Source organism: Rosa rugosa, chromosome 2 (assembly GCF_958449725.1).
Source record: "Rosa rugosa chromosome 2, drRosRugo1.1, whole genome shotgun sequence".
Lineage (NCBI taxonomy): Eukaryota > Viridiplantae > Streptophyta > Magnoliopsida > Rosales > Rosaceae > Rosa > Rosa rugosa.
The window spans coordinates 8330716-8345426 of NC_084821.1; the positions used below are offsets into that span (position 1 = coordinate 8330716).

A 14711-nucleotide genomic window follows, 5' to 3' on the forward strand; every position below is an offset into this window, starting at 1 on the left:
ATTTTTATTTTTTTTTTAAGTAAAAAGTGAATCCCTTAATCTCTCACTCTCCATTGGTCCTGGGCTCTCTACAATACCCAACATGTTATGCTCAAGCCCTGATAAATGGGTTTGGGCTCGGGTCAGGCACCATTTCTAGGCCTCAAACTCCCTTAGATATCCGTTATTTCACTAATAACGCGCCAAATCAAATTTCTCAAACCAAAATTCCAAAAGCCCTGCCTTTTCTTCTTCTTCATATCTCCATGTTCAATCTGAACCGCAAAACCACTCCACGCTACTTCGCTTTCGCCCTTCTTCTTCTATACGTATCGTCATCGCCGCCGTCCTCATCATCATCACCGCCGCCGTCACTATCTCTCCGGATCAGAAAACCAAGCCTCCGAGTGGTACCGAATCACTGAGTCGGTGCTCTTCAAGCAGTTTCTAATTTCACAGGTAATTGATGTTCTGCTACACAACGAAATTGATGCGCGAGTCTCTTTGATTTTTAGCTCTAGTTCAATTTTCAACTCCTCGCTCTGTGATTCTGTTCCTCTTTCTCGATTCTAGGTTTTTGAGGTTGGTAAGCTCTGGAAGCTGAAGTGATTAAACCCTAGCTCGATTTAGCAAGCGTTCTCTTTCAGATTTCATGCGGAAGTTGTTAGGTTGTGTGCATTTTGGTCCTTGATTGGCTCCATTTCACGATTACTGTATTCATTTCGGTTTTTGAAACTGATCACTTTTGGTACTTTTTGCAAATGAACGAATGGTGCTTCAGAAATTGATGAGTGTTCAATTTTAATTCCTTGGGAGTGAACTTTAAGATTGTATCTTCAACAATGTTGCAATGGATGGGAGGTTCAAGGAGGAAAGTGAATACTGTAAGTGTCATTTCCACTTACAGTTATCATAAGAACCGGTTGTGACTTCTGTACCTTTCGAGGTTCAACTATAGCAGTTGTTTTACTTAAATCTTCCGTTACAAGTTTATAGCGCTGGAATTTTCGAAAGACTTCCAATTCTTTGTTTTAACCAGTATCTTAGTTGTAGTGTAGGCTTGATTTAGAAAGAATGATACTGATATTATGTTCTGACATGTTAACATTTGTTTTATACATAATACATCTTGTTTGCACTTGGGAATCTTCAGTCGAGGAAGTCTACACTGAACAGGTACAGAAACCTTCTTTATTTTTATCCCAGTACTCGTCTTTATTAGCAGAAGTTTTTTTAATTACGCAGTGAAAAGCAAAACTTACAGCACAGAGGTCTAATGAGTATATTGGTATAATACCAAATGGTTATGTTGCAAAATCTAGCTACTGAGAGACATACATATTTGGTGCATTTTAAGTAAATTTCCGTTCCTTGAAGAATAATGCTGTTGAACATTGGAATGACGGTTAAAGCTTATATGTCATAGAGATTTAGTAGTACATGTACTGACCCTTCTTTTTGTAAAGGCAAAAACAATATTTTGAACAAAGAAGGCGACAACAACAGCATCAGCAGCAAACAAATGGGATAGAGAGCTATGCATATAATATACAAACAGCTGGGAAGCATGACAAAGAACATCAGTCATTGGATATTCTCAGTTTACTCAACTTGTCGAAAGTCTCCCAAGAACAGAAATCTGCTTGCCCCAATGGTAAGCTTTTAACGAAATTCTGCAAGTCATTAAGAGCATTTTTCATTTATCTGCTGTTATGTGGAGGGTTATGACTATTGAGAGTTCAAATTATCAGATAATGTGAATCATAATTATTGTCATTCAAGTGGGGATCAGATATTTTATCTGTGGATCTATGATGTACATTTTTCTTGAAATATAAAAGATTGTCAGGGACTCAGAACTCATAAGTCCTAAGTTTGAGGATAAGCAGTGTTATGGCACTTCAACTAAAATTGGTTGAACTTCAGTCTTAGCTATGATATTGTGACTAACAAGTCCTGACTTCCGCACAACTTTACTTCTTGAATAAACCAATAAGTTTTTGCATTTTGTCTGACACTATCATTCTATCAGTCTATCTTTTCTCTTTAATCTTTCCTCCAATTTATCTTTTTAACAAAGTTTCTTTGTTATTCTTTTCCTCCATTCCTACTTTTACAACCATATAAGGAAGGGAAGATATAGAAGTCAATGCTTCAAGAGTGACATATGATCTTTCAGAGGATCCACTAAGAATTGCTTCAAAGATGGTTGCTCCTCCCACTTCTGTTAAATTTAACAAAGCAAGTACGCTTTCTACTTCATCTTCTTAACTTTTCATGCCTCCCTCACCTAGCTTCTGTTATCTGACCCTATACTTTTGTACTAATTAAGTGGAACAAGCTGTTTTAACGAATTATTTGTTAAATGCTGAAACAGGAGCTGAATCAGGCTTCCATTCAGAGGTTGCATCTCCAAAAAAGTGAGTAATGTGTCTGTGCATGATTGCTTTGCTAGACTTCATCCTGTTCTGTGGAGAGCTGATGTATTTTTTTCATACCAGGGCTATCGCTACTGCTCCTGATAATCACAGAAAGTCTTTCAATGAAATGTATTCTAAACCACATAACTCGAGGACACCTGTTGAGCAGCGTAAGTAGAAATCTATTGAATACTGTCTTGGACTTTCTTATGTTTTGTTGTACCAAAAGAGTGAAGCTGTCATGGAACTTTGGTCTTAGTGCGTTGAAAGTCACTTTCTTCCTTGTCATTATAGGTTGTTATATATAACTCTGAGTAAGTTAGTTACAAACTTGTTCCCCTTCAGTTTCAGAGTCTTGTGTGCTTGATTTTTTCGGCAATGATGGATTGGAGGATGACCATGTAGAAGGAAGTCCAGTCCATGAAGCTCACGTTGCATTTTCAGTTGAAGGTATGATTCTCTCAGTTCAATTCAGTTGCGTTTTTTTATTTCTTACTCATATATACAACACAAACTACTTTTCACCATCGGTTTGATCAAATTTTGTGGTTTTCACTGAAAGCTCGATATAAATGGAAGGTTTAAGTCTATTTCCAATTCTCTGGAAGTAAGATGAACAATCAATAACCTAAAAAATGGAGGAAGTCTTAAATTTGTCTAGGCATCAGCACTGCTTGTTTTGGGAACAAGTAGCAAAGAAGATCTCGGGCTACACCCAGTGATGAGGGGATGGAAAACGGGTTGGGATTAGGATAGGTTTAATCCCATCAGTAACAATGCAGCTATTTTTTCTTCTCATGTTAACTTTACATGTGATGTATTTACATGCATCATTCTTAGTTCAGAGCTGTCATAGCTTGCTCTGCTTTATTTGTCAAAGAAAAGAATAGAAATGAAGATGTTTGTATGATTGTTTGTCAAACTATTGACATGATGTAACTTCTACTTGTTCTTAGTTAGGCTTTGGCGTCCATGAGATCTACTAACTTTTCACTCTAACATTGATAAAATTCTTGACTGCTCATTCTTACCTATCAGGTTTGGGAAAAGTGGGAATGGAAACACCGGTCCATTCACCAAAACAACCTGGAAGGTAACTATTTCAATTCTAAACATTGTTTGTCAGCTCTTCTCTTTTATTTTATTTTATTTTATTTTTTCTTTTATCTCTTTATAGAAATAAAATAACTTTTGAGAAGCTAAGGTTGTTGCAACCCAGATTACTACACTTCTAGTATTAAAGTATTTCTTGTTTTCCATGAAATGGGTGAAATTTCAAGGTCAGGTTTGACTTAAATACTAAAACTTTGCTGCTACCTTGGTATCGAAGTAAGCACTCTAGGTTTGAATAGAAGATTCTAACTATATCTGTATGACGGCTCAAATTTGTTATGATTATAGGACCTTCTCCTATGATTGCTCCACACCATTGCACGGTGCAAGGAAAGTGAACTCATTCAAGAACCTGAAGCGTCTGGATGATATTGAAATTGAAATGGTTAGAGTTATGATTAATTCTTAGGTGGCTTATTTGACATGATATATGTGTATCTTCCTGTATATTGATCTTATCCTATACATGTTCCATTAAAAAGTTTCCTTGTTAAAAGGGCTAGTTGTTATCTTGTTAGAACGTTTTCTCATATAGAATGGTTCATGCTGCTTCAATATTTTTAGTATATTATGCATCAGAATGCTGCTTCAATATGGTTAATCTTCTGCTGCTGTTTTCATTAAGATTGTAACATAGAGGCTTATTAATGTATTGCTAAATGCAGGACACAGTAATGCAAGATATCACTATGCCCCTTAGTAGCAATGATTTAGAGTTCTCTGAGGATTTAATGGATTCAATCAGTAATCCAAAGAAGAAATTCTCCACTTTCAGAAATTGCACACAATATGATGGTCATGATAGTAAATTTGAAACCTATTATGGAGGCAGAAGAATATTTGACGATATTGAAAATGGCAACAAAGACAGATGGGATGGTAAAGTAACTGTCTCCACTCTATTCTACTTCTGGTTATTTCCTTCTAAAAGGTGTCAAATAGAGGCTGATATGACTATAAATAATACCAGGTAGGTATAACTACCTTGAGGAAGACTCTTTTAATGAATGGGAACATGATTTATCATTGGGGAGGCCAAGTGAAGTGAACCGTAGATCTGTTGATAATATGATGCATGGAGAGTATGGGATGTCAGATTTCACTTTTGAAGAACCCTTTTCCCCAACGAGGTATTCATTAAATGTTTACCTCTCTTATTCTAGTTTAAATATATTATACTGTCTCGTCTTGCTAATTTATGGCATCTGTACAGGTTTTGTTCAAGCATAACAGACAAGTTCAACATCTTAGGTGCTCTCTGTCTTAAACTCTCACTTGAACTATGCCTGAAGAATTATAAGCTGTTATATGTTTGCCAATAAGCATATAATTTTAGGGTTCTAGAAGGCATAGTTTTTAAATTCCTACCTCAAGCGACTTTTAACTGATCTATCTGCATTGCATGGTAGGATTAATTTGTGACCCTAATGATAATGTTAAAAAATTTGATATCGTACTTCTATACAGAATGGAATTTTTTGCTTTATCTATGGCTTTGCTTTGCTGGTTTTTGTTTTGATGTTCCTCTCTTTTCTCTCTAATCAGAGTCACCTTCATACTCGAAGCACCAAGTATTAGAGAATGATCTTGATTTTATATTTTCCACCGGGGCAAGGTATGCCTACCGACTGAGCTAGCTTTCTATCATCAATCTACACACACTCACGAGTTTTGTCTTGGTGATATACAGAGAGCATACACGAAGGAAATTTAATTTTGGAGGTGTAGCCAGCCGACCTGATTGGTCTTGCTTTGCAACTGAATATGATAGGGATAATGCGAGCCTACTGAGGTATTGAGTGGCTATGACTTTTTTTTGTTTCACATTGATTTTTTCACCCCACCTCTATGATTGACTCGTATGTATCATTAGTTCATTACCTTCTGTGTCTTTTGGCAGTGAAGAGTCATGCTCATCAAGTGCAGGTATATCTATTGCTTGAAAATATTAGATAATTTAGTATTAGTTTCTGGTATTGCCAACTTCATATCTTATTGCATTAAACCGAACTTCTCTTGTTGCCTTAATTTAATGTCAGTGAGGGTCAATGCAACTGATGATTCGCTGCCAAAGTCAACCAGAAAACACAGTAAGAGAAGACATGGCAATTCATGTGCCGACCCTGAACATAAATATCATGTGGACATAACTTCTATGGAAAGGACACAAGACAGAAGCAGGGATTTTTTTCAACAGAAGAATATTGCACATGGATCAGGGAGATGTACAAATATGTCAAAATCATCAAAGTTTAAACCCTCCCACCACTCAAACACTCCTTTCCGTGAAAAGTCAACCCCAAACAGCAATTGGAGGTCTGAGGAAAGATACATGTCAGTTGATATAGATTCGGGTTCCAGTTCTTTCCATCAAAATTCCTGTCCATCAGCAGGCTCTATGCCTTTGTCTCGAGATCCTTTCGGTGCATTCGATTGCCTAGAATTACATGTGGATGCCAGACCTTCAGAACACTGTGAACCTGTTGCGAGTTCACCTTCAGGCAGTTTTATCTCTCAGAAATTTGCATTTCATGACTCTCCTCCTGTAACCTCTAACATTGGGTGTGGACCAACAAAACCAAATCTTTATCCATGTTCACATGATCAGACCCCATCTCCTGATTTGTCAGCACAAGAAAGTTTTAGCAAGGCCGAGGAGGGAAAAGTGAAATTCCAGCCCAAAGAAAAATCTAGACAGGAGGAAGAAAATGCTATTCTGAACAACTTGCTCACAGAAAGTGTAGATGCAGCAAGTGCTTTACGATCAAAGAACAAGTACAGTGTATGCAAGAAAGCAAAGGATGCAGATTCAGGACGAAATGAGGGAAGTATAAAAGCAACCTATATGCCTGACCATACTGAGGAGGCATCATCGTTTTTGAAGAGTCCAGATAAAATTCAAAACACAGTGGATGAAAAAGAGTAAGTTGCAAAAACATAAAATAGCTCGTTTAAGCTTTTTCTGCTTTCCACTATCTGTATTTCAGACTGAGAGGTTTGTATTGTGGCCAGAGAATCCCATCACTCTGAAATTCCTCTTCCATGTCGAAGTCGGAACAAAGGTATGTACATGTTAGGTTGTGTGGGAAATGATTGTTTAGTTTTCAAATTTCTGATCACTATGATTCATTCATTTGCTAATACAGAGATGGAAGATTCTGAGCCTCAGGAAAGAAAGACTTTCCTTAAACAGCAAAGTGAATTCGTTGACTCATCTTCTCAGGTTATGATGCTTCAGAGCTATGTTCTTCAGTTTCTTTGTGTGCAGAAGGTATTGAAGGACGCAGCTGCACAGAATAGCATGAAGAAAATATAGCATCTTCGGCATGTCTAATGGATGTAAAGATTCTCCTTGTTAATATCATAGGATGTGTAATCAATAGGTGAATTAGAAACTGCCGGCAGATCTAGAAATCTGCACTAATTTGGAACTCTTGGTGCTACTGAAAATGCTATCTAATATTCGTTACAAGTGTAACACAAAGGAGCACAAAGTAATCTTGAGTTCTTTCTACTGTATACAAATTAAATAAAGAAACTGGATCATCTGATGAAAATAGGAGTTCAAACAAAACAAAAACGGGTTACAATGAATCAAGTAAGGTTTGAAGTATTGATATGACTGTTAGCTGTCTGCTATCTTTTTTCTTGTATGATCTTGGGACTTCATAGGAAATTAGAATCATCTTCCCACACAGAGCATCCCCTCATCAGTAGGGTTTCCATCCTTTGTTAGATGGCATCTCAATCTTTTAACATCCGACTGTCGGAGAGGCTTCAGCAAGAACTCTTCAGCTCCTTCCTCAAGGCACCTATTCATGTCAAGAAAAGTAAGGGATCAATGAACTGCTAAATATCTTCAAACTTTCAAAAAAAGAAGACTAGTGCAAGTAACTTACTTTTCAATTCGAGTCTGTATGTTCTCAGATGATACAACAACTACTGGTATCTCCTTCGCTGTTGGTGATTCCTGTTTAGATGGGGAATAGTTTAGGACTAGATGATCAGTCACTAATTAAAAAGGCATATATATATATATACTAGCATGTGCCCACACTCTGTGTGTGGATGTTTTTTCTTTTGGTAAGGAAGTTGGCAGTTTCTTAACCAAAGCAGTTTTCTACAACAATAACTACTATTTATTTTATTTTAAGGAATTTAATTTCTTTTTATTTTTTTAAATTGACATTATTGTCCCTGTTGGTTATTTCAGTTTCTAAAGTTTTTTAATATTAGAGGGTTATATTTGTCAAATTCTTCAGTTTTGGAGAGAAAGCTCTCTTCTCTTAATAATAGTATAGATATATATAGACATACACACACATCCATCTATCATGAATTTTAGGGTACCTTTATTTTTTTTAGTAGCTCGTACCCTGTCATTCCTGGCATGCAGTAATCAGTGATTATCATGTTAACGTCGGAAACCTGCAATCAGATCAGTACATAAATTGATTGAATCCCACAGTGGCTGATAAACAATTTTGACACAAAAAAATTGCAGAGTTGAAATAGCCGCCACTTACGGTGTTAGAGAAGTTCTGTTGCCCATCTGCCAAACCCAACAGCTCCAGTGCTCCATGTGCATCCTCCGCTGTAGTCACTGGCATACATAAGAGGAAGCCAAATATTCTGAAGTTAATCTTCTAATATGGCAAATATCGTAGTCATATATATAGACAGTCACCCACACATTAGAACTAGGCAACTAGCAATTGATTTAGAAGAATCAACAATGAGGGTATATTTGAGATATATGAGAGAGAGAGAGAGAGAGAGAGAGAGAGAGAGAGAGAGAGAGAGAGAGAGAGAGAGAGAGAGAGAGAGAGAGAGAGAGAGAGAGAGAGAGAGAGTTTAGAAGTGAATTTGGTTATTAAAAAAAAAAAACAGAGAATTATATCCATATATAGTTAATGCCGAGAATCAACAAGACACATTCGCAACTCAAACATGAACACAAGAAGAACACACTCATGCGAAAAAGGGTATGTGGATGATCGATAAGATAGTAGGATATACCTTTGCATGAAGAATTGGTGAGTAACCTCTCGATGATTTTACGGTCCAAAACGCTATCATCAACAGCCAAAACATGTGGCTTTTCATCCCTATTTAACTCCATTCTTACTGCAGACATTCTTCGATCTCTCAAGTTAACCACACAGGAATCAAGAACACAAGAAGGGAGTTGGATGAATTCTATTGCAGAGAGCAAAAATATTGCCGAGCATATATAGCCAGACAAGAGATATAAAATTAGGCAAGGAATCAAATTAATACCGATATTTCGTCTTATTTTTAGGTGTTTGTGATATGATATTATCTTTGCTTCATTATGAACATATATACATTATCGTCGGAAAGAGGGTGGTGATCTTCCATTGTGTTAATCCTTTCAGATATCGATCCTGGGAGATTTATTTCTATGAAAAAAATAAAATAAAATCCTCTGAGATTTTTGATTATCCACAAGTCCAGCTCATCGTAGATTTAGTTCGTCTTATAATTAGTGACTAAATATAGTTGAATGCGTCAACATTGGCGAAACCAGGAATAATATTCACTGTAGATCCTAAAATATATGCATGCATGCATATCAATATTCGATAATGGGATATGTACAAGGATCACCATGAGGGCCATTACCTTATAGTCCTTATAATATTTAAACAAATTCGATTTTTGTTTTTATTATTAGTGTATAGATTTAGAAAGAATAATTGTTGTTTTGATTAATATACAAGCATGCATTAATTATTAGGATGGCTTCCAAGCCCTGCCTCGATCGAGCTCCTTATATTTGTTGTCTTACTATTATAAAGAATATGATTTGATTAAGTAGAGAATAATCCAGCCTAGCTTGAGGAACAAGCTAGTCAAAACTCTTCTATCATTGTCTCATTATCATCTACTAATAACTAGAGATAATCTTCTCAAAAAAAAAAAAAAAAAAAACTAGAGATAATCTTAAATTGATTCAGGGAATAGCTGCAAATCCAGTTTATTTGAAGCAAAGAAGATTCATTAAATACAATGTAAAAGATCTCTGTGTTCTAATTAAAAGCAGTGTATTCAACCTCACGTTGATGCAATCAATTTTTATCAGACCACAAATTTCGATATTCTTTTCTAATTTTGCACCATCTTATTTTTTAAATCTTGCATACATTTCTTCTTTATAAGCGCATCTCCTTCCTCCATGTAATCATAGTAACATTTTCTTTTATGAGCAAATTTGATAAAATTGAAAGACAGTGATAACCCAAAATATGTTTATAAACTTTATTTGATTTAGCTTTCTCCAATCTCCCAAATGAACTGTAATAGTTCTCTATCCAACCGTCTCACTCATAAGTAACTAATATTATCTATGGATAAAAGTTACAAGACATAACTTGTAAGAAATCTTCGTTCTACAATACCTGATAGCCATTAATTCATTGATGTATTGTCAAGTATCTGTGAATTGAATTGAATTGAATGACACGAGTCATGCATTATTTTAACGTACAAGTCATGTATTTATAATCGGTCAGATAAAATCAACGAGTCATGCTAATTATATATGCCAAGAAAAATATGCATGTTCATAGTCACACCAAAATTAAGAGTTAAGACATGTAATGTCTTATGATATCTCATAAACTAAATCAGGTAAGTTAAAACATGATAAACTCTAAACCCTAATGCATGTATCAACCCTAATTATAGAATTATGTACAGTTTGATCGTTATACGCTAATTAAAGAATATCGATTCCAAAGTCTCATACATTTGACCGTTGTAAGCTAGAAAGTTTTGATCGTTGTACGCTAGAGAATACGTGACTTAGGTTATGATTTTTTTCTGTCGTAAATCTAACACGAGACATGAAGTGTTTTTTCACCTTAATCACAAAAGAACAAGCTAAGGTGTGATTTTTTCTTCTCTTGAATCTTGATTACCATAGTTTGGGCTGGGCTTGACGGGTCTCGAAACGCATCATTTCGCCCGGGCCGGAAAATTGAAATTGCAATGAACTCAAACACAAGAAAAGAACATAGAAAGAAAGCGAGCGAATCATCAATCTTTGCCGCTCTCTCAGTCTCAACTTTGAAATCCAAACACTCTCTCTGGGTCTCTCAAATGGAGTCCATACAAGGTTTCACGAAATCGACCCAAGAGTTTTTCGACAACCTCATCCACCGCCGTGCAAAATCTCCATCTCCCCCTGGCCGGAATCCGGTAACCCTCTAAATCCCCTCCTTGATTTTACCGTAAATACTCCAAATTGGGGCTTTTCAATTATAATGGGGACTTCGAAAAGGTGCATGCTTTGTCAAAAGTTACAAGCTTTTCGTATGATTTTGATTTTCAGATTGAAATACTGAAGCGATTGCAAAGAGAGACGTTTTCAGATTTGATGAGACTGAGAGAGAGGCAAGACCAGGTTGAGAGAATGGTGTCCTTGTTTGGGCCTTCTAAAGGAAGCCCATTTCAAGGAGGCAACACCCCTTTAAAGGTAGAAGTTGATTTCTTGGGGGGTTTGTTATGGAAGCATAATAATGATGATGATGGGGGTCATTATCAATACCCTGATGCTCTTAGTAGAGCTGGGATTAGAACTGGGTTTGATTCTAGGTTGAGTATTGAAATAGCGGTGAGGGAGAATGATGCTCTTTTGACTGAGTTTGTGGCCGGTCAGAAGTACAGGAACGATGGTTTTGATGTTTCAGACTGTCAGGTTTCTCTAGCTAAAGTGTCTTATATGGCAAATGTGAGCAATTGGTTGTCTGCCATTGCAATTCCAGTGGGAGCTCGGTGCAGGGACGTCGCCGTTGTTACGAGTCCTTCCCATCAGGTATCGTTTGCTTTGCATTGATTGATGTCAGTGGTGCTCTGGATTGTTTTTGTGTATTTCGTTTAGTTTTCGATTTGGTGAGAACTGTTTGCACTCGTGGATTTTTGAATGGTGCTCAGGTGGTAATCTCATATAGATTAAGGTCATGATTCATGAGAAAGATGTCACCCTGAATGCCTAATGATGATATTGGAGTGGTGTTCAGGTGCTTATTTAACATAACAATAATGTCAATTCATGAGATAGATGTCAGCCTAGTGATTGTGCCTGTTTGCTTTGAAGACATGAAAGACTGTTAATACTAAATAGTAGAGAGTCTGGTGAATAAATTAAATAATCCTTTTAGTTTCCTTTGAATCGGTTAGAGCTACCACATCTCATTGAGTAAGATTGTTAGTTTTGTTGAGGCAATCATATACGCTTTTACTTTTTTAATGAGTAATGTCAACCCTATAATTAGGCATGCTGCACATTCTATTGTGGCAACAGTGTTATTTTAGCACCTAGCATGATCCTGCACGCATCAACATATTCTGGCATTGTGTATTTTCTTATTGAAAGTTACTGGTATTGTGACTTTTGTCAATTAGTCTCTTTAGAAAATCAGATTGTTTTTGTGGCAGGGAAAGGGCCTAACTGATCGATCATCATTCGGACCACCTCTTCTAAATGAGTATAATGGCAGTGCAATTGGCATAATGGTGAAAAATGCAAATGTGGTTGTTGCTTCATTGGCTCAGTCTGTTTCAGGACTGGGAGTGCCAGTAGGTTCTGGTAGAGTTGGGCACTGCTTGAGCACTTTTGGTCAAATTGTCTGCCAACTTCCCGGAAACACCAAACTCTCGCTTCTTGGTCTTCACCAAATGCCTAAATCATCAAGTGAACATGTCAATCACAGAGCTCTTTCCGTCCCATCAGGCAGTTTGGAACACCATACATCTCCTCCAACAACGGCTGAAGCATCTGCTCCACCCCTAAGAACAAACTCACAAGGAAACACGTCAGCAACTGGATCCATTGCTGTGATGATCGAATCTGAAATTGACGAGACCACAAAGATTGGGAGTTGGGTTGAGATGAAGAAATTGAATCCCAGGCATTTAGAATGGGCCGTGTCTGTGTCCGATGACTCTAAAGATTCAGTTGGATGGGGAATAAGTTTAAATGGGATGGTCGGAGGTCTCAATAGCTGTGACCATTTTCAGATGGAATCCTACTTGAAATTTAACTTAAGTGAGAGATTCAGTGTAAAGCCTGGTATTGTGCATATAATCGATGGCAATGCCAAAATGACTGCCCTTATGCTTAGGTCTAATTGGTCTCTCTGATTGCCAACAAATGACGAGAGTTCCACTGAGCGGAGGCTCCATTTTTAGTAAAGTTAGTGTACTGAGTTCGCCCCATAACTAGTTTGTATATTTTCTTGGTCTCTATGTTTATCTTCTTTTCTCTGCAGGCCATTAATCCTAATTGATCCTCTTCAAAGCACATATCTGCTCTACTATAAATGGAGGCTCTTCTTTTTGGGTCAAAAGCTTCAACTGCTTCACCAAAAATTTGCATTGCCATATATGTTGTAAAATAGACTTAATTCATATAAAAAGCATCTAGAATGTGATTATAGTAAAATACCCAAATCAAATAAGAAAATTAAAAAAAGGAGATGAGTTGGGGCATCTCAAGTTTGCAGCTCACCAATTTTTATCAGGTAACCCTTATGTTCAAAGCATTAGCAGCTATGCATGGATTAAAGCTTTGTTTGAGAGAAGGCTACAAAAATGTGGAGTTGGAGAGTGATGCGTCTAATGTCATCCTAGCTTTGAACAAAACAGGATTGGATTTAAGTGTTGAAGGAGCCATTTTTGATGAGATTCTTATGTTGATGCCAGAATTGGAAGCTTTGAAGTGGAGGACAATACATCGTGGTTGCAACCAGGCTGCTCATACTTTGGCAAGGTACTAAGTGACAGAGGACAACTAGAACGAGGTTTTGGAAGGAAGCTGGACTACCTTGGTTGGAGGAAGTCCTAAATAATGAAATTTCTGAGGTACAAGAGTACTCTTTTTTACTTGCTCTGATCAAGCAAGATTATTTACGAGGCCATATTAACCTCAATGATTGTAATTGACCATGTTATTAATGAAATCCTTTATTCTATCCAAAAATTGTTGCAATCAGTTTCCAAACTTATTTTCTTTAGTTGTTAAAATTTGAGACAAAATACATTAAGTTTCTTACTCCAAGCGTGACATGGGTAGAGTACTAGTTTTGATATAAAATATGGCAAAGGATATATTAAGAAAGAGTTATAAAAAGAGAGGAGAAAAAAAATACACTGATTTTGGACAGGTAGAAAAGCTTGGCACTATTATACATGGATTATATGCATAATACATTGAATTTTAGTTTAGGTAACTTTGTAATGTACTGAAGTGGCTAATTAAATTAGACAGGTATGCCAATGCGTTGTCAGAGCACGACTCGATGAGATGCAGTTTAGGTGGAAAATGGCCTAAAAGTTTCTTCCTAATTGAGGCTAATCATCTTGTTGTAATTGGTGGTTGTTTTCCTTTCATACATTTATGTAGTTGTTTCCAACAAAAGAAAATAAATTACAATAAGGACGATATTTTTACGTAATTACGAGTAAATTAGAAACACTGATTTATGAAAACAATGATCGGTCAACTGATAGAGCAGCTCAATTAGGCAATCACTCATGATAGCTAGCTTTTGAGATTGTGCAATCTACTACCTTATACACTTTCGGTCTACAAAGCATGATAACAATCCCTCATTAAACCTCGAATTCCTTCAACAATCACACATTTTGCGACAAAGCAATAATCATTGGGATGTTAAAGTAATTTTGTCTCTTATGCATGTAATTCTAAATTCGCCCCTAGAATTTCACATAAGAAACACATGCAACTGAAAAAAACACATCAAAACCAAACACGTACATAAAACACCTCCAAACCTAACTTATTATCTTTAATTGCTAAAATTTGAGACTAAAACACATCAAGTTCCTTACTCCGAGCATGATATGGATATGATGCTAGTTTTGATAACATTGTGGCAAGGGATATATGAAGAAAGAGGTATAAAAAGAAAGAAAGGAAAAATACACTGATTTTGGACAGGTAGAAAAGCTTGGCGCTATTATACATGGATTATGTGCACAATACATTGAATTTTAGTTTAGATAACTTATAATGTACTGAAGTGGCTCATTAAACTAGACAGGTATGCCAATGCGTGGTAATTGCACGACTCCATGATCGAGATGCAGTTTAGGTGGACAAGGTCCTCCGATGTTTCTTCCTAATTCAGGCGCATCATATTATTGTATTTG

The 14711-nt window shown here is 36.6% G+C and overlaps 3 protein-coding genes across 4 annotated transcripts; 2 read left to right on the top strand and 1 right to left on the bottom strand.

Annotated features, from left to right (window-relative positions):
• Positions 1-217: 217 nt before the first annotated feature.
• On the top strand, positions 218-7087 carry LOC133731522 (uncharacterized). 2 transcript variants are annotated; one of them, XM_062158885.1, is made up of 20 exons: positions 218-438; positions 553-647; positions 761-863; positions 1133-1155; positions 1446-1633; positions 2108-2224; positions 2357-2399; positions 2481-2569; positions 2745-2849; positions 3438-3492; positions 3801-3897; positions 4178-4391; positions 4483-4642; positions 4726-4763; positions 5058-5127; positions 5203-5304; positions 5386-5438; positions 5552-6434; positions 6525-6574; positions 6659-7087. In XM_062158885.1, the coding sequence occupies exons 3-20, from the start codon at positions 822-824 to the stop codon at positions 6826-6828; spliced, it is 2499 nt and encodes an 832-aa protein (XP_062014869.1). In that variant the 5' UTR covers positions 218-438; positions 553-647; positions 761-821; the 3' UTR covers positions 6829-7087. The 2 variants fall into 2 exon arrangements, with proteins under 2 accessions (XP_062014869.1, XP_062014870.1); XM_062158886.1 differs by having other exon boundaries at positions 5413-5438.
• Positions 7088-7194: 107 nt separating this feature from the next.
• Positions 7195-8634, bottom strand: LOC133730276 (two-component response regulator ARR17-like). Its single transcript, XM_062157902.1, has 5 exons — positions 8532-8634; positions 8039-8115; positions 7863-7940; positions 7412-7482; positions 7195-7324 (listed from the first exon to the last, which is right to left on the bottom strand). The coding sequence occupies exons 1-5, from the start codon at positions 8632-8634 to the stop codon at positions 7195-7197; spliced, it is 459 nt and encodes a 152-aa protein (XP_062013886.1).
• Positions 8635-10501: 1867 nt separating this feature from the next.
• On the top strand, positions 10502-12783 carry LOC133732133 (uncharacterized). The gene is made up of 3 exons (XM_062159602.1): positions 10502-10736; positions 10870-11352; positions 11976-12783. Exons 1-3 carry the CDS (start codon positions 10527-10529, stop codon positions 12678-12680), a joined length of 1398 nt encoding a protein of 465 aa, XP_062015586.1. The 5' UTR covers positions 10502-10526; the 3' UTR covers positions 12681-12783.
• Positions 12784-14711: the final 1928 nt, after the last annotated feature.